Genomic DNA, 18,676 nt, shown 5'->3' with positions numbered 1-18,676 from the left:
TCCCCAGCTTTACACGCATGCCCTACCCACCAGACTCAGGTTTTAGCACCTCTGCAATTGTCCAGCAAGTCTTTGAGCTGACTAAAAGACACTCATTGGTTCCCCAGGGATCTCTCTGCGGGAAATCACCACATTCAACTTCATTGCAGATGGCCTCCACCCAGTGTGGTAATCGCTCACTCATGTGTGCTAAATGCCATATAATTTTCTCATCACAGAGATGCACACATTCACTATATTACCACAATCAATATTACAGGATAGTTCCATCATTATGGGGATGATCCCCTATTGCCAGCTTTTAACACATGCCCTCCCACTGTCCTCTCCATCCTCCTTATATATCTCCCTTTGCTGGGATGTTGTCATTTTAAGAATCTTTTCCAAATGGTATCAGACTCGGACTGTCTTTGTCTTACTCAGCATTAAGTCTTTGGAGCTCCCTCCACCTGGTTTTGTGTGTTGATGGCCCATCATTTTTATATGAGTTATCACTCTTTGTTTGGCCATTTATTTGTTAAAAGACAGGCTTTTTTTTTCTGATATGGTGCTATTACCAATAAAGCTATAATGAATAACTATATAAATGTAAACTTTAATTTCTCTGGGATAAAGTCTAGTGTGCAATTTCTGGGTCCTGTGGTTGTTACATGTTTAGTTTTCTAGGATGTTTTCAAGGGGCTCCTGGATTAGGGGTCCCAACTTACAGTCTTAGCAGCAATATAGAGGCAGTGCAGTTTTTTCTACATCCTCACTAGCTTTGAGTATTGTGTGTCTGACTTTATGTTACCATGCAGATACATGTGTATATTATAACTTTAGTTTATAACCCCTTGGTGGCTCATGGAATTCAGCATATTTTCATTGTTTATATGTATCTGTCTAGCATCTGCAGAGAAATGTCTACTAATAACACGTCAATTTTCTGTTAGGATTTCATTTTTACTGTTGAGTCTTGACAGTTCTTTTTATATCCTAGGCACTAGCTCCTTGCTGGAGCTTCAGTTCCCTTCTCTCCTGTTGAGGTCCATTTTCAATCCTTTCACCACAGTCCTTACAGGGCAAATGTTTCAACGTTTTCTTTTATGGATCATTAAATACAAGATCTTTCGATGAAGTCCTAGGTCTCAAGGAATATTTTCCTTTTTTAAAACTTTTACCCTTTTGGAGTTACATTTAAGTCCATGATTTGTTTTATATAAATGTGAAGTTTAGAGTATGTTCATTGCCATCTCCATACTTGTACTAAAAATTATTCTTTCTCTATTGAATTCCTTCTGTATTTCTGTCAAAAAAATCCATGGAGAATATGCTTGTGAATCTATTTCTGGTCTCTAACATTCTGTCTCATGGATCTGTGTATATCTACATAGCTATATAGCAAACATTAACTTTGGGTACAGTGGCTTCTCCCACTTTATTCTCCTTTTAAAAGAGACTTTATCTATTCTAAAGCCTGTACTTTAATATAAATATCAGAATATAGTTTCTTCAGAGAATTGTATTATGGACATATAACAAAATTGATTACACAATAAAATTATCATGCCAGGACTATGATAGGAACTGCAGTAGACATACAGAATAATTTGGGGAGACTTTGTTATCCTTACCACACTGAATGAGTTAGCCCACTTTACATTGTACTGAGGGCTGAATATGCATATATTTCATCAATTTCCTTATATGTATGAGAGCCTGGAAAATACTTTTTGGCAAGGATGAGAGGGGCAAGATAAATCTGGGTAAATTTGTCCTCAAATCTGGGCACATAAACAATCGCCTGCGTGTAGGTCCCTCTGGGCATCATCCAGCTCCAGTGACTCAGGACCTCTAAGGATAAGGCCAGTGAGTGGGTTCTGGACCTCAAGCATAGTCAGGTCTATAAGTCTTCTGTATAGAGAAGTATGCAGATGGGTGAAGAGTGCCAGGGCTTACTGCTCTCATACTGCCTCTGACACACAGCAATCGAAAGCTACAACCAAACCTTAAAGACAAGTTAACAGGTTTTCATGAAAAATGGCTCAGCTTGGACATATGTACCTGAATAGCAGGGGCCCTGTCCTACAGGGACGAAGACTGTTTATTTGGTTGTGCATCTCCCCATTTCTTGTCCGAGTATGGAAGAAACAACCAGAGTTCAATAGATTGATAAATGTTAATATTTAATCATTTTGTTGCATAGTTAATTAATTCTCCAAACCCAAAACCTATAAAACTATGCAGCAGCATGTGGAGCTATATCAGTCTGAAACAAGGGCTACTCATGTTGCTGGAAATTTCCTTTCCATAAGCAGCAGAAAAAAAACCTATATAGTAACACATGATCTATAACAAGCACATGCTTATTACATTATTAGGTTGTCCCCATTTCTCTGATGTGAGACCTTGTCTCCGCTATGTGGTCTCCACTATACAGGGTCATACTAATGACTTACACTATGGCCCAACAGGTCTATTCCTTCCATGTGTGTGTTAATTCTACTAGTTTTCTTTTTTTTTTTTTTTAATGGTGGCAGCTACATATCAACATCAAGTAATGTTATCTCTACTGCACTTCACTTTCTATATGATAAGAATCAGGCTTTAGGATCAAAAGAGGGAAAATCACTTAAAAAATAAAACCACATGACTATTTGGAGCTAAAGGAAGGACATAGAAAAATCAATACAGAAAGATATTTCCCCTGTGACCTTTGAGTCAAGCCCTTGCCAGATGTTTTCCAGAATACCGAGACACCTGGATAACCACAGAGCTCTTTGACCAATGAGGACTCTACAGTTAAACCAGAATGTGGCATCTATCTTGGAAAATGGTGCACCAGTGTAGCAGCCAGATACTTTCTCTACTCCAGCTTATCTTACTTAAAGAAATTAGTTCTCAATTTATTTCATGAGGAGAAGCCCACTCCATACACACAAAAAGATTTGCTTGACTTAAACTTCAGAACTGAAGAGAAAATTGTGGCTATTAATGATGTAACAGGCACCAAGTCTTAGAAGTTAGCACTTAGTAACTAGCCCGGAAGTTCCATCCCATCCCATTGTCTCGAAGATGCTTCTTTCAGGGTAGCACAGCAAGCAGGTACTTTTTCTGTATGAAAATCAGCTGAGGGCTCTTCCACCAAAAGGATGCCCATGCAGAAACCCTCAGGGTTCTGTCTTAGGAGACTGTCTCACTGAGTGTGTCCACCTAAAAGAGTAAGCAGCTTTTAATAGGTAGCTCATTGTTTGGACAAAAACTTCTCTAAATATCATAATTCAATCCTTTTCTTATAATCCCCCTTGACTGTGGGTTGGTGATTTTATTGTTACTGTTCGTGGTGGTCTGGAGTGGGGCAGGGGTTGTCGTTGTTTTTTTTTTTTTCTTCACAAAAGAAAGATACTTGCTAAAAAGGATGGGGAGGGGAGAAAGAGTGGGGGAGTGAAGGTGGGGAGTGGTCTTCTCAGAGAATTTTAGTGTTTCTGCTCTCTTAGATGATATTCAGTAAAACAGCTTGTGTGCATACACTTTATTCGGGGTGAAACTTGGAGAGTGGGAAGAAGGTTTCAGAGTGAATTTAAATCATTGGCTGAAGCTTAAGTACTGGGAATGCCTCATTTGCATGGAAGTGCATTCCAGGAATCAGAGGTGGGCAAGTTCTTATTACGAAAGAGGAAGTTGAACTTGTAGCTTTATCAAAGAATATGTGACTTTTCTCAGATAGAGGGTGGAGTGGTGGAGTTCCCCAGATAAGGACAGGAAGAGAAGAGGAAGCTGTCAGAAAAGGGAGTCCATTTTGCGCTTAGCTCAGAGGAGCTATCCTGACATGGTAGACTGGGACCTTAAATAGCATGGTCTCCCCACACCTCCCACTGAAATGCCCTCTTCTTGCCACTCTCTCTAGAGGGAGCTGGTGATTGGGAATCCCAGTAGAAATCTCAGAGTATTTCATATGCACTGAAACTTGGGGTCCTTACCTGGGCCCCTGTGGGTACCCACAGATTGTTCAGCCTTCTTTCAACACTCTGGCCCCACTGAACTCAATTAGATGAGCATTCTCCATACATAAGCCTCTCCCCGGTGGTTTCACAGTTCTGCAAACTCATGTGTGTCTTCAATCCATGTTGGGATGTCTGATTCCCTAGAAATGTATGTGAACTGCCTTCAAAGCTTCAGAATCCACCTAGTAACAGGTTGTCTATTTCAGATTAGAATGAGATTTTTAGCATCATACTCAATTTTCAAATGCCCATCTCCTTCTCTGCTTGCCTGCTATTGTCCTTTGAGGCTCCAGTTCAGGCATTTGTGATGGCTAAACATCCTTTTACACAGCCAGGGAAAGGCATTCCAGGCTGGGACACAATAGGACCAAAGTAAACATTTTCTTTTAACTAGGACAGACTCTTCCAAAATAAATGCCTGGTAGCTCTTGGTAATATCTTGGAAATAGGAAGAAATTATCAAGGAAAGTTTCTTGAATATTCTGCACTGTTTTTTTTGTTTTGTTTTGTTTGGTTTGTTTTTTTTTGTTTATGATGTATTTACTCTCTGTATTCTTTGGTGCAAGTTCTGCCCTCAGCCTTAATGGAAGGGGCCCTTGCATTAGTAGTTTTTGTTTTTATTTTATTATTTTATTTCATTTAGATAGGATCTCATGTAGCCCAGGCTGGCCTCTGACTTTCTATGTAGCTGAGGATGCCCTTGCTTTTCTGATTACCTGTCTTTGTGCTGCCATGCCTGATGCTCTGATGTCTATACACCACCTTGGCTCTACAAGAAGCATCCAGGAGCATGATGCCTGGAGTATTCTCTGAAGGACATGCAGCCCAGGAGCAGGGGGGGTGCAGACAAAACTGAAATTAGTCCTTGACATGCTGATCCCCTAAGAGCTAAGCCTGAGGAGAGAAGGTGTGTCTGCCTATGTACTGGAGTCAGCAGAGGGTGCATTTAGCATGTGGGCCTAGGAGCAGGGAGACAGAGGCTTGAATTCTACCTCTATGTTTTAGTCACTGTAGAGCCCTAGAGAAGCCTTGGATGTACCATAGGAAACAGCCCCTGATTGGTAAGGTAGTCATTATGGAAAGGGAACCACAGTAAGCACTCAGAAGAAATGGTTCGCAGATGATACCCAAGGGCCATCCCTCCAGCCCACATCTCACACTGAGTATGATACCCACCTGAGCACCTCATCCCGATCCTCAGGCTCATCTAGGTCCTCCCAGTCACTCTCGCTTCCTTGGGATCCTTCTGGAAGTGAAGACTTCAGGAGAGCACCCAGAGAACAGAACTGAGGCAGAGGAATAGTCTCTGAATCTGCCTCCAGACAATCTTCACAGGGCAGCTGGCCTGCGGATGCGGAGGTGAGCGTCAGGTATTCTTCATAGTTCAAGGTGAGAGAAGAGCTTTCAGGTAGGAAGCATGTGGCACCATCAGCATCATCCCTGTCCAATTCAAGACTGGAAAACAGAAACCCATGTGTCTTCCGGCCTGCATCAAAATTCCTGGCCCATCTTCTCCTTGCATCTCAGGGCCCTCATCCTGGTTCATCATCTAAGACCCAGCCAGGTTCAAACAGCTCCTGCCAAAGGATGCCCTTGGTACCAGGATGCAAACAGCAAATATAATATGGTCCCTGAACTGGTGAGACTCCCAAGCTAATGAAAACAAGAACAGCTCAGAAATAGTATAGTGTGGGTAGCAAGCAGAGGCAACTATGTGTATTATTCCTAGGAGCCCATGGCAGAGCTCCTAGAGAGCACAGGCCTGCAGACAAAGCTACAAGCTGCGATCAGTTCTAGGGCCTGCGTTTTACACTGAGATTCTGGATAGGTTTGTTCTTCTCTGTGATCCTAATCTTCTTATCTGAAACAGTGAGAACTAGAGCAATTGGTAGTATTGTTAGAATGTTTAAATTAAATGATTGCTATACGTCATATGCTTTCCAGAACTCCTGGCACAGGGTAAAGTTTCCATTCGTGTAATGCTGTTTTTATGACTCTGATGGTCTGAACTATTTTGGCAGACAGATTAGAGGAAAAGAGCCCAAGGAGAGGAGAAACAGCCTTCAAAGCACTTCGTGCAAATACCAGGTTCTTTTCTAAGCACTGATAAAACGTGTGTGTTTAGAGAGGCAGCCAGATGGAGTGACATTTATTCCCCATGTCAAAAGAAGGACCCAGGAGGCAGAGGACCAGTGAGACTCATTATCTGGCGATGCACACGCAGATGCAAGAGAAAGGTTCAGCTTTCCAGGGAGGATCCAAGATAGTCACGCATGCCTTGGATGAGAAAGAGCAGTCCTGCAGACAGTGGAGTGTTCTGTGCAGCACGGCAGACATGCAGAGAGGCACTCAGAAAATGTCTGTTGTTAATCTGGTTAGAGAAGATGAGAAGGAAAATCTAAGAGCAAAAGACAGAGATTTAGTTGTTGTCGTTTTAACCAAGTGCATGGGTCCTCATTTCTCAGCCTCTTCCCCTACACCAGATCAGTGAGTTAGTTGTTACCCGCTTCCAGCCTTGCTCCCCTTTCCCCGTAATGGATCTTTCACTTAAAAACCAACTCTAGAATACCCTAAAGCTGCAAACCCACAGACAGCCGACAGTATGTACCTCAGCCTGAGTGTTTCCTGTGAAGAGGCATTATTTTCATTCCTGAAAGATAACTATAATATGTGCATAAAAATTCATTTCATGTGAATATATGCATGCTTATGTACAAAAATAAATGATTCTACTGTGGCTATAAAACAATTTAGAAATTTTCAAGTATTTGGGAGGGAAATTTATTTAAATTTTTAATAAACATAATCAAATTGTATATAAATTATGTTTTCTTATAAGCATAGTGAGGGAACACCAAGGAGTTATTGAAAGGAAAAATTAAAGCTTTGGACCTGTGCTGACTAGGAAGAAAAGTTATGGGCCTAAGAATCCATCACAAGCTGGCCCACATAGGCCTGGGAATGAGCAAGCAGTCTATTAGACATCCTGAGAACTAGCAGGTCAAAAAAACATAAACTACATGTCTGGGCAGATATGGTTTAACGTCAGATGCTCTGTTGACTCAGATTAACACCAACCTTAGGAATTTTCCACTCTGTTCTGCACGTAATATAATTAATATTTGAACTAACCAATCATGTATACCCACACTGATTCCTTTGTTCCCCCAGACCTTTTCCCAATATAAACCCCTAACTTTTGAGCCTCTTGGTCGACTCCACTATCTCCTGCATGAGATAGGTGTGGTGCCGGCCCGGAGCACCCCGAAATTAAAACTACCTCTTGTAATTACATCAACACAGTCTCTCGTGATTCCTTGGGTGCACGTCCTCCTGAGATTTGAGTGGGGGTCTTCCCCACAGGGGTCTTTCATTATAACACAAAACAAGAAAAGCCAGCAGACACACCGCACGGGCAGACACACAGGAGGCTCTGAGAGTGCAGAACACAGCTGCCTGTGGGCCAGTGGAGCTGCCTGGCTGACTAAGCTGCACCTTCTCCATGGGGCCCCCTCCCCACTTTCAAGGAATACCTCTAGCTTTGATGTGAGACTTAGCCAAAGAGAAAGTGATCTACTCCTACAACAAAAGAACATACGATGTTGGACATCCTGTAGTGATCCCCAAACATAATGAAACTTGATGTGATTTTCACCTTATGTCCAAGTTTTAGCAAGCAGCCTTTTTTAGAAATGTATCTTCAGCCATAGGTAGGCAATCCAATCTTTCCAGGACAATGTATTATGAGCTGGAATACATGAGAGTGTTATAGTCTCTGGCTATAGGATATAAATGAGAACAAGGAAAGGAAATCTAATGTGTGTTTGCTTAGTGCTGGCAGCTCTCTGGTGTTAAGAAGGAGCCACCTGGCAGATAGTAAGTTCTGGCAGCTTCCTGGGAATTTCAATCGATGAGACTTGTCCTTTCACAAGAAACTGCCCAAGAAAGAGTAAGAATGCATTGTAGTGCTGAGTTCCTACTGTGTACCAGGCACTGAACTGTCCTGCTTCTTCTGACTTGCACAACAGCCTGGGAATTGTGGTGTTCATTTACAACTGGGAAGCCCTCAACGGAGGGAAGACAACTCTCCAGGCCCAAACACTAGCAAGTGGTAGCATTGACTGTAAACTACGGGCTCCACAGTTTGTGCCTTTGTCCTAACTACAGAGTGTGTGACCCAGTGAGGCCAGAATCAAAGGGCCGGTTTGTCTGGAACAGCCACCTGAGACCTGCAGGTGCTCCTAAGGAGTCCATAGAGAACCTCAGTAGCACTTTTGAATAGTAACTGGGACCCTACTCACAAGTTGGGAACCCTTCCTTTAATGATTCCTGGTACACACTACGCTTTTATTTTTTCAGATAAGGTCACCCTGAGTGCATTAACTGAGCTTATGACTGGCCTGTGGAAGAGGGGCAGCCATGTTTTGTGTCCTTTCAGAGAGGAGAAGCATTCTTAAATGAAAGAAGAAAATGAGGCAAAAGAGAAACCAGGAAACATGGGTCTGTGGGGGAGAACGTTGCTATTCCCAGGAACATCATGTAATCAAGAGCAAAGGGGCATGCGGGCCCAGAGGGAACAGCACAGAGTGTGGTTGCCTGTGGTCACATGGGCCATGGAACCAAAAATGTGAAGAAAAAAAAAAGTAAAGTAAAAAGTGGTAACCACAGCAACTGAGGATCAAAAGCCTCACTAGAATGTTTTGGACAAACCTGAAGGACTCTAAGTGACCCTCAAAAGAGGAACACCTTCCAAGAATGACAGGTTTGGGGTATATGGTATACCCTTGCAACGAAGCCAAACAATCTGATTCAGAAAAACAAACAAACATCAAAATATAATGATTCTCTTATAAAAATGTTCTATCCTTGCCAAAAAGCTATTGGCATTTAGTTGCTGCTAGGTTGGGGAAAGTCAGTTTTCTTTAATGGAATATCTCTTGGTGTATTGATCACAATCCAGGGCCAGTCACACACCCAGGAGTAGTCAGCCAGCCAACACAAACTAGACTCCGTAGTTTTGGGGTTGTTTGTTGTTGAAGAGGTAAGGGATGAAGTTGTATGGGTAAGGAGGGCACTTCAGGAGGATCTGAGGAGTTGGGGGAGGATGAATACAATCAAAATGAAAATTTCAAAGAATAAATAAAATAGTATCTTCTAAAAGTGAATAATAATAAGATGAAAGGAAATGTAGTTAGAATTTGCAAGTAAAAAATACAAAAAGGTAAATTTCACCACAACATAAGGGAGTGTTGTCTGACCAACAGGGGTGCGGTGAGAAATGGCTACTCATGTAGCAGCGAGTTATGTACCCTGGAAATAATCAGGGAGCCCTTCCTGCAGGATGTGTGCTCCTGTGTGGAGGATGAGCTTAGAGTTGACCATTTTTTTTATGAAACCTGCTATGATGTGATATTATGAATGAAGCACAGATGGCCTGTGCTAATTAAAAGTTAAAAAAAAAATTATTAACTATTGAGGAGTTTAAGCCATCATGTAAATCTAGATCTAACTAGACTTGCACTTAAACCAAGAAATACTTTTAACTCCCCAGCCAACGGTCCCTTTTTAAACTTCCTGATTATAAAACTTTTAGATATCTAGGGATGCCGAGATGGTTCAGCAGGTGAGAGGGCTTGCTGCCGAACATGATGGCCTGAGTTTGAGTGCAGGGAAAGAACTAACTCTCCTGAGGGTTCTTGTGATTTCTACACATTCTCCAGAGTATTTACATTCAACACAATCGTAGACACACACACACACACACACACACACACATATACATACAATCATGTTTTTAAAACCTTTAGAAATCTAAGCAAATGGCATTATGCCTTTAGAGAAGGAGAATTCTAATGTGTCCCACAGGAGCATACTAAAGGCTGGCCTTGGGTGAATCTCTAAATTCTTCCCTTTATTACTTCATCAAGCACATCACATGATGCCCAAGATTCCATTGTTAGGAACTGTAATTATTGTAAGGAACTGTAACTGTAACATTGTAAGGAACATTGACTAGATAATGAGAATTAGGAATGGATATGCTTTCCCATGCTTTTTCTATGTTGCAAAGCAGTTGGGTTTTGTTTGGTTTGTACAGCATTCTTTAAAAAATCATATCTGGAAATACCTTTAGGTACAATAATCCTGGCCCCTATTTGCAACAGTTCTCCCAGAGCCCAGCTGTAACATCCTGTCTCCATACAGTGGTCTTTTACTATCTGTCTGAGATGGGTTCTGGTACCCTCTCCAGATACCAGAATCCCCAGATGCTGGAGCACCCTATATAAAAGGTATGCTTTGTATCAGCTACAGACCTTCTATTGTAAATATCAACTCATTTCTAGATCACTTATAATAACAATACAATGAGAATGGTTTAAAGATAGTTGTTAGGCTATATTGCTTAGAAAACAATAGCCCAAACACCCATATATGTGCAGTAGAAATGCATTTTCTAATATTTTTAATCTGGGGTTGGTCAGACACACAAGTAGAGAACCCATTGGCACAGAGGGTTAAGCACATTGTGCCACCTGTTGGTCCCCATAAGTCTGTTCTTGTCACTCTGTTACAGTGATCAGGAAAGAGTCATTGAATCCCAACAGCTTCAAACACAAATTATTATTCCTGGTTGTTACCCTGTTCATGTGCATACATTAAGTTAACAAATGCCAAGCATCAGAAACATACCTTGTCCCCTCTGAATTTCTCCTTCTCCCCCCACCCCTGCTCCTAACGCATTTCAAGGTATATATATATATATATATTGTTGAAAAGCATTTTAAAAATGAGAATAGGTATTACAACTAGAAATTCAGTGTAGGCACTGAACTACAGACTAAATAAAAAATAGTCATTACCCTAGCTTCACTCTAGTTTTGAAGATGGAAATATGCTTATATGCTTTCAGGTAGTGTTGATAACAAAGTTTTATGTCATCAGTAGGAATGAGGATATGCACAAGGTCTCCCTTTGTACCACAGCAACTGAAGAGGTCATGGGGTGCAGAACACACACTGCATAGTGGGAGAGAACACGAGGTCTGCCATCAGTAGTCTGGAGGACATATCGGGGATGATTGTCACCTGGTTGGAGTTTGCTTTTCCCCAAAGGTCACAGGGAAGGTTGTAGCAACTCCAACCACAGGCTTCTATTGTTTCTTACTCCTCTCAAAAGCCTAAAACAGGGCTGGGCACAATAAGCCTCTCTATGGTAAATGATTACTTGATGGTAAGCAGCTGGCAATGCAGTGCACACAGTTTACAAAGTGGCTGGCTGTAAGCATGGCACATCTTACCTTCCCAGTCTCCTGATATCACACACAGAATAGCAGTTTTGTCTCATATCCTTTTCCAAAGAGGTGGCCAGTGCTGGTGTCTCTGGTTCTGGGTGGAGTTTGCACAAGTGAGGATGAGACTCCATAGGACGCATCAAGGACCTGGCCCAGGGCCTCTCTTTGTCTCCATCTCCCTTCACTTGTCTGACAGCCCTGTAGGAAGACTCTAGCCTGGGACTCAGACCTTCTCCTGTATCCAGAGAGGTACTACCCCTCCAGTTGTCCTCTTGATCCAGGCTGGGGCTCTGCTCTGATCCAGCACAGGTTGCCATGGTGAGTCTATGGTCTCCTGATAGTTCAGGGGTCTATTGAGGAAATGTGAATGGTTAAAACACTGTCTCACACACTGAAGAAACTCTAAAAAAGGTTTAAGAAATAAAAAGGTTTGGGCTGAAGAGATGGCACAGTGGGTAACAATAAATACTACTCTTGCAGAGGACCAGAATTTGACTCTCAGCATCTACATCAGGCAGCTCTCAATCACCTGTAGCTCCAGATCTAAGAGTGTCTGATGCCCTTTGCTGAGCTGTGTAGAGACCTGCACTCATGGGCACATATCCACAGGCAGACACACACACACACACACAGACATATATGTTTTAAAATTAAATTTTTTAAAAGAAATCAGAAGATTTTCCAGCTGCTTTTAAGTCTGAGCTATAAAGAGATAGATGTTGCAATCAGTGTCTCTCCTGTCAGGGTCCAAGATCCTGTCCCTGTTCCCTGGGCAGCATACTCCGCCTTACCTTTTAAGTACCTTAGTTTGAGGGCAGTGGTAGTGAGAATGTGAGCTCTGATTTTTAATGAAAAAAACAATACATAGTAGTTTCTCTAACCCATCATTTCATTCTTTATGATTTCTCTTACTGGACTCTGAAAGTATTAAATGAAAAATTCAAATCATAATGAATCCATCCTTTAAAGCTGAAATGTTGTTCTGAGTAGCATGACAAATTCTCAAGCAGCATCCTGCCTAGCACATGGGTCACCCCTTGTGCCTGGTGTTTCCATGCTGTATATACTACCTGTACATTATCATACTAGCTCTCTTGGCCTGCATCAGCAGTTCATGTGTTCATTTTAGTTACTAATGGCTCCAAATGCAAGAAAGTGATATAAAGAAGAAATATGGAAGCCAGAGGAGTTCTGTAGAGTTAATCCAGCAATGCCACCAGGAATAGGGGGGGGGAGCACACAGAGGGTTCAGAATTGCCCAAACTTTCAGGTATCTGCTATGGGTCATCTTTAATGAATGAGGGAGAATGGCTGTGTTAGCAAATTAAACAAAATGAGAGCAGGAGTAGAAAGGAAGAGAAGAGAAGAGGAGAGGAGAGGAGAGGAGAGGAGAAGAGAGGAGAGGAGAGGAGAGGAGAGAAGAAGAGAGGAGAAGAGAGGAGAGGAAAGGGAAGGGGGGAAAAGAAAGAAAAGAAAAATACCATCAATGGGGAAAATAAGATATTGCATAATAGAATCAAATATAAACAATATCTATCTACAAATCCAGCCATATAAAAGGTGCTAGAAGGAAAACTTCTCACCTAAGGATGTTAACTAAACCCATAAAAACATGGGGAATAAATAATTTCACACCAACAAAATGAAAAGAAGGAAAACACATTCACATATACACCACCACCACCACCACCACCAAGAACAAAATAACAAGAATCAAAAGTCACTGGTCATTGATATCTCTCAATATAAATAGTCTCAATTCCTTAACAAAAGACAAGGACTAACAGAATGGATGCAAAAAACAGGACCCATTCTTTTGCTGTATCCAACAAACTCACCATAGGGTAAAAGGTTAGAAAAAATATTCCAAGCAAATAGACCTAAGTAGGAAGCTGGTGTAGCCATTTTAATATCTAACTACACAGATTTCAAACCAAAACTAGTCAAAAAAGATAGAGAAGAATACTACATACTCATCAAAGGAAAAAAATCTACCAAGATGACATTTCAATTTAACGTCTACACCCCCCAAAAAACAAGAGCACATAGTTTGTAAAAGAAACACTATTACAGCTTAAATCACATATTGTCCCTCCCACAATAATAGTGGGAGACTTCAGTATCCTATCTCACCAATGGACAGGTCATTCAGACAAAAACTAGACAGAGAAACCCTGGAGCTAACAGACACTACAACCAAATGGACCTAACAGAAACTTACAGAACATTTTACCCAAACACAAAAGAATATTCATTCTCTGCACCTTATGGAACTTTCTCCAAAACCTACCATGTAGTTAAACAAAAATACATGTACCAACATACACAAGAAAATTAAAATAATTACCTATATCATATCAGATGACCACAGATTAAGCTGGGTATCAACAATAACAGAAACAACAAAAAACTTACAAACTCATGAAACTGAACAACTCTCTACTAAATGAAAAAATGGATCAAGACAAAAAGAAATTAATGACTTCCTAAAATTCAATTAAAATTAATATACAGCATACTCAAACTTATGAGACATAATGAAGATACTGCTAAGAACATTCATGGCACATCAAAAAAAATAGATTTCATATTTGCAAATAAACAACACACCTGAAAGCTCTAAGACAGAAAGAAGTAATCATACACAAGAGGAGTAGATGGCAAGAAATAATCAAAACTGGGATTGAAATCAATAAAATAGAAAAAAGAAAACATTACAAAGAATAAATGAAACAAAGAGTTGGTTCTTTTCAAAAATCAACAAGACAGACAAACCCTTACTCAACCTAATTAAAAGGCAAAGAGAATGTTCAAATTAACAAAATCAGAAATGAAAAGGGGACACCAAGGAAATTTAAAGAATCATTACATCTTGCTTCAAAAATTTGTACTTCTCAAAATTGGAAAAATCTAAAAGAAATAGATACTTTTTCCAATAGATGCCACTTACCAACATCTTAAATTAAGAGAAGATAAACAATTTAAATAGACCTATAACTCCTAAGGAAATAGAAGCAGTCAGTAAAAGTCTCCCAATGCCCCCTGTCCCGCAAAAAAGTCCAGGGGCCAGATGATTTTAGTGCAGAATTCTACCAGACTTTTAAAGAAGAGCTAATAACAATATTCCTTAAATAGAAGAAACATTGCTAAATTCATTTTATGAGGCTACAGTCACCCTGATATCTAAACCACATAAAAAAACACAAAGAGAATTACAGACAAATTTCCCTTGTAAACATAGATGCAAAATTACTCAACAAAATCCTTGCAAACCAAATACAAGAACACATCAAAAAGATCATCCATTTTGATCAAGTAGTCTTCATCCCAGAGATGCAGGGATAGTTTAATATACAAAAATCAGTAAATGCAATCCACTATGTAAACAAAATAAAAGAAAAATAATCATTGACCTCTTGTCAAAGGTCTCTGGCAAAATCCAACAACTCTACATGATAAAAGTCCTGGAAAGACTAGGGATACAAGGAACATACCTACGCATAATAAAAACAGCTTATAGAGAACCAATAGTCAACAAAGTTTTCATATCTATCTATCTATCTATCTATCTATCTATCTATCTATCTATCTATCTATCTATCTATCTATTCAATATAGTTTTTGAAGTCCTAGCTAGAGCAATAATCCAATTGAAGGAGATCAAGGGAGTACAAATTGGAAAGGAAGAAGTCAAAGTATCTTTATTTGCAGAAGATATGATAGTATATATAAGTGTCCCTAAAAATTTTGCCAGGGAACTCCTACAGCTGATAAACACTTTCATCAAAGTAGCTGGATACAAAATTACATTACAAAAACCTTCCCTATATACTAATAACAAACAAACTCAGAAAGAAATCAGGGAAACATCTTTTATAACAGCCTCAGATAATATATTATGGGTATTTCTAACCAAGCAAATAAAAACTTCAAGTCTTTGAAGAAAGAAATTGTAGAAGATATCAGAAGATAGAATGATCTCCCATACTCATTAATAGGTAGGATTAACATAATAAAATCTGGTCATTCTACCAAAGCAATTTAAAATTTAATGCAATTATTATCAAAATTCCAACACAATTCTTTATAGACCTTGAAAGGAAAATCTCAACTTCATACAGGGAAAAAACAAAACAAAACAAAACAGGATAGTTAAAACAATCCTGAACAGTAAAAGAAATGTTGGATATATCATCATCCCTGACTTCAAGCTATGCTACAGAGGAGTTATAATAATAAAAACCACATAATAGGATACCTGATTTTTGGTAAAGAGGCCAGAAATATACACTGGAAAAAAAACAGTACCGTCACCAAATGGTGCTGGTCAAACTCGATGTTAGCATGTAGAAGAATGCACATAGATAAGCTTCTATCATTCTGCACAAAACTCAAGTCCAAATGGATCAAAGACCTCAAAATAAAAGCAGATACACTGAACCTGATAGAAGAGAAATTGGGGGATATCCTTGAATGCATTGACATAGGACATGACTTTCTGAACAGAATAGCAATAGTGCAGGTACTACTATCAACAATTGATAAATGGGATCTCATGAAACCAAAAAGACAAAGGACACTATCAGAGGCAGTTTACAGATTGGGAAAAGATTTTCACCAACTCCACATCTGACAGAGGGCTGATATTCAAAATATATAAAGAACTCAAGAAACTAGATATTCCAAAACCAAAATATCCAATTAAAAAATGGGGACTATATCTAAACAGAGAGTTCACAATAGAGCAACCTCAAATGGCTGAAAACACTCAAAGAAATGTTCAACATCCTTAGCCATCAAGGAACTGTGCAAATCAAAATGACTCTGTAATTCCATCTTACACCTATCCAATTAGCTAATATCAACAACACGGGTGACAGTTCATGCTGGTGAGGAGATGGAGCAAAGGGAACACTTCTCCATTGCTGGTGAGTGCAAACTTGTACAGCACTATGGAAATCAATGGTGATTCCTCAGAAAGTTTGAAATCGATTTACCTCAAGACCCAGATATACCACTCTTGTGTATCTAACCAAAGGATGTTTCATCCTACCACAAGGACACTTGCTCATCTATGTTCATTGTGGCTTTATTTATAATAGTCAGAAACCAGAAACAACCAGTTGCCCCTCAAAAGAATAAAGATTGAAGGAAATGTGGTACATTCACATAATAGAGTATTACTCAGAAATTAAAAAAAATAACATTATTAAATTTGTAGGTAAATGGATGGAACTAGAAAAAAACATCCTAAGTAAGGTAACCCAGACCCAGAAAGATAAATATGGTATGTAGGGGGTGACTCTGATGCTCTGAATGCTGAAGGTCCTATTCCCAATTGGTTCTTGATAGTTCAATAAAGATGCTAGAAGCCAATGGCTGGATGGAAGAGGTAGAACTTCCAGTTTCCTGCAGGCAGGATAAAAGATGCAGGAGGAAAGAGATTTGCCATGCTTCAGAAGAAGAAAGAGGCATCAGCCATCTGAGATCTCTGGTGAGGTGCTCATGGGCCACTCCCCTCACTGGGCCTGGGATAGCAGGGAGGAAGGAGACTAGAAACCTAACTAAGCTGAGGCCAGGTTTAGGGTACTGAGCTGGGAATGAAGATAACGGTATGTTAGCCAAGGGGGGCTCAGAAATATCCAGTCATTGAGCTAAAAAGCATATTAAAAATAAGCTTGTGTGTGTGTGTGTTTGTGTGTGTGTGTGTGTGTGTGTGTGTGTGTGTGTCTTTCATCTGAGGATATAAGGGAACCAGGGCGGGGCTAGTAGCATAGTCTGCCCAGAGCTTAAAAGCAAGGTAGTGGAAACTACACGCTAAAGTAGTATGCACTCACTTATAAGGGGATATTAGATGTTAAGTAAATGATAGCCAAGATAAAATCCATAGACCTAGAGAAATTAGGTAAAGAGGAAGGTTCCAGGAGGGATACAGGAATCTCCCTGGGAGGGGGAAATATAATAGACTTTATGGGAGGACAGGAAGGGGGTAAGGAGCAGGTGAGGGGAGATAGGGTAGAAGGAGAAATGCAATGAGAGACAGCTAGAACTAGAGGGGAGAACTTGGTAGAAGGGGGAACCTAGTGCATGGAAACTTCCTGGAATCTACAATCCTAATGAATCTAAGATCCTAATGAGGAATCCTAGAAATGGGGAAGGGGATACAGAGTCTCAGCTGGTCATCTCTTGTAGCCAGGCAAGGCTTCCAATGGTAGGTGCATTCAGTTGGGATATTGATTAAGTGGATCTCAGAGAAATCTCTAAATTACCTCTGTTGCTAAGACAAAAAAACAAAAAACAAAACAAACAAACAAACAAAAAACCACTCTCTAAAAACTGACAGTGGGCCCCATTACCAAGGAACCACACAACTCATTGGAGAAGTTGAACTAGGGCTTACACAGAATTCTCACCCTACATTCTAGCCTCTTCAGTGTAGGAAGGTACTCTGCAGGCTACCAAAAGGAAAATATGGACTCCAACTCAGTCATAAAATCATTGACCAACAATCTGCCCTACCTGCAAAACATATTAGGACAATGGTGGCACAAGCGATATGGGAGGAGCTAGCTAATGTTTGATTTGACCTGAAGTTCACTCCATGGCAGTGCTTTGGTAACCAAGAACCAGAGACTAGACAGCCCAAAGATCTAGGGTAAAACCCAACAGGACTCATGTAAAAGTAAGTGAATCAATCAATCAATAAAACTATTCCTGATGATAGTCTGCTATACTTAGAGATCAGTGCCTCATGCAGTCATCATCAGAGAGGCTTCCTCTGGCAGGAGATAGGAACAGATTCAGAAACACTCAGCCAGATATTAAGCAGGGGGGAGTCTAACCTGGAGGTCTGCATCAAACTCTCCTCCTCAGAGCTCAGGGAATCCTGCAGAAGAGTAGGCAGAAAGACTGTGAGAGCCAGAGGGTATGAACACTAGAACAAGGCCCTCAGAATCAACTAAACAAGGCATATATGAGCAACCAAAGCAGCAAGCACAGGGCTAACATGGGTCTATACCAGGTGCTCTAAGTATATATTATAACTATTAGCTTAGGTTGCTTTTAACAGCACTTATGCCTGTGAGAATGAGTGGGTCCCCGACTCTTGTACTTGTTCTTGGAACTCTTTTCCTCATGATGGGCTACCATGTACAACTTTGCTTCATCTTACTATATTTTATTTTGTCATGTTTGATCGTTATCTCTTAGAAGCCTGTTCTTTTCTAATGAGACACAGAAAAGGAGTGGTTCCAGAGGGAAGAGAAAGTGGGAGAAACTGGGAGTAGGAGTAGGAGGGGAAACTATAATCGGGGTATATTATATGAAAGCAGAATCTATTTTCAAGAGAGAGAGAGAGAGAGAGAGAGAGAGAGAGAGAGAGAGAGAGAGAGAGAGAGAGAGA

The 18,676-nt window shown here is 40.3% G+C and overlaps 1 protein-coding gene across 1 annotated transcript in view; it reads right to left on the bottom strand.

Moving 5' to 3' along the window:
* Positions 1-6,332: 6,332 nt before the first annotated feature.
* Positions 6,333-18,676, bottom strand: part of Frmpd2 (FERM and PDZ domain containing 2) — a 22,878-nt gene continuing 10,534 nt past the window's right edge. The window contains exons 5-6 of the mRNA XM_031361382.1: positions 11,281-11,624; positions 6,333-6,381 (exon numbers count right to left, since the gene is read on the bottom strand). Coding sequence (XP_031217242.1) covers positions 6,333-6,381; positions 11,281-11,624 — 393 coding nt within the window. The remainder of the gene's footprint in view (positions 6,382-11,280; positions 11,625-18,676) is intronic.

Source organism: Mastomys coucha, unplaced genomic scaffold (genome assembly GCF_008632895.1).
Source record: "Mastomys coucha isolate ucsf_1 unplaced genomic scaffold, UCSF_Mcou_1 pScaffold9, whole genome shotgun sequence".
Taxonomy (NCBI): Eukaryota; Metazoa; Chordata; class Mammalia; order Rodentia; family Muridae; genus Mastomys; species Mastomys coucha.
Note: the sequence above shows the minus strand (reverse complement) of the source record. Positions and strands in the feature narration are given on the sequence as shown.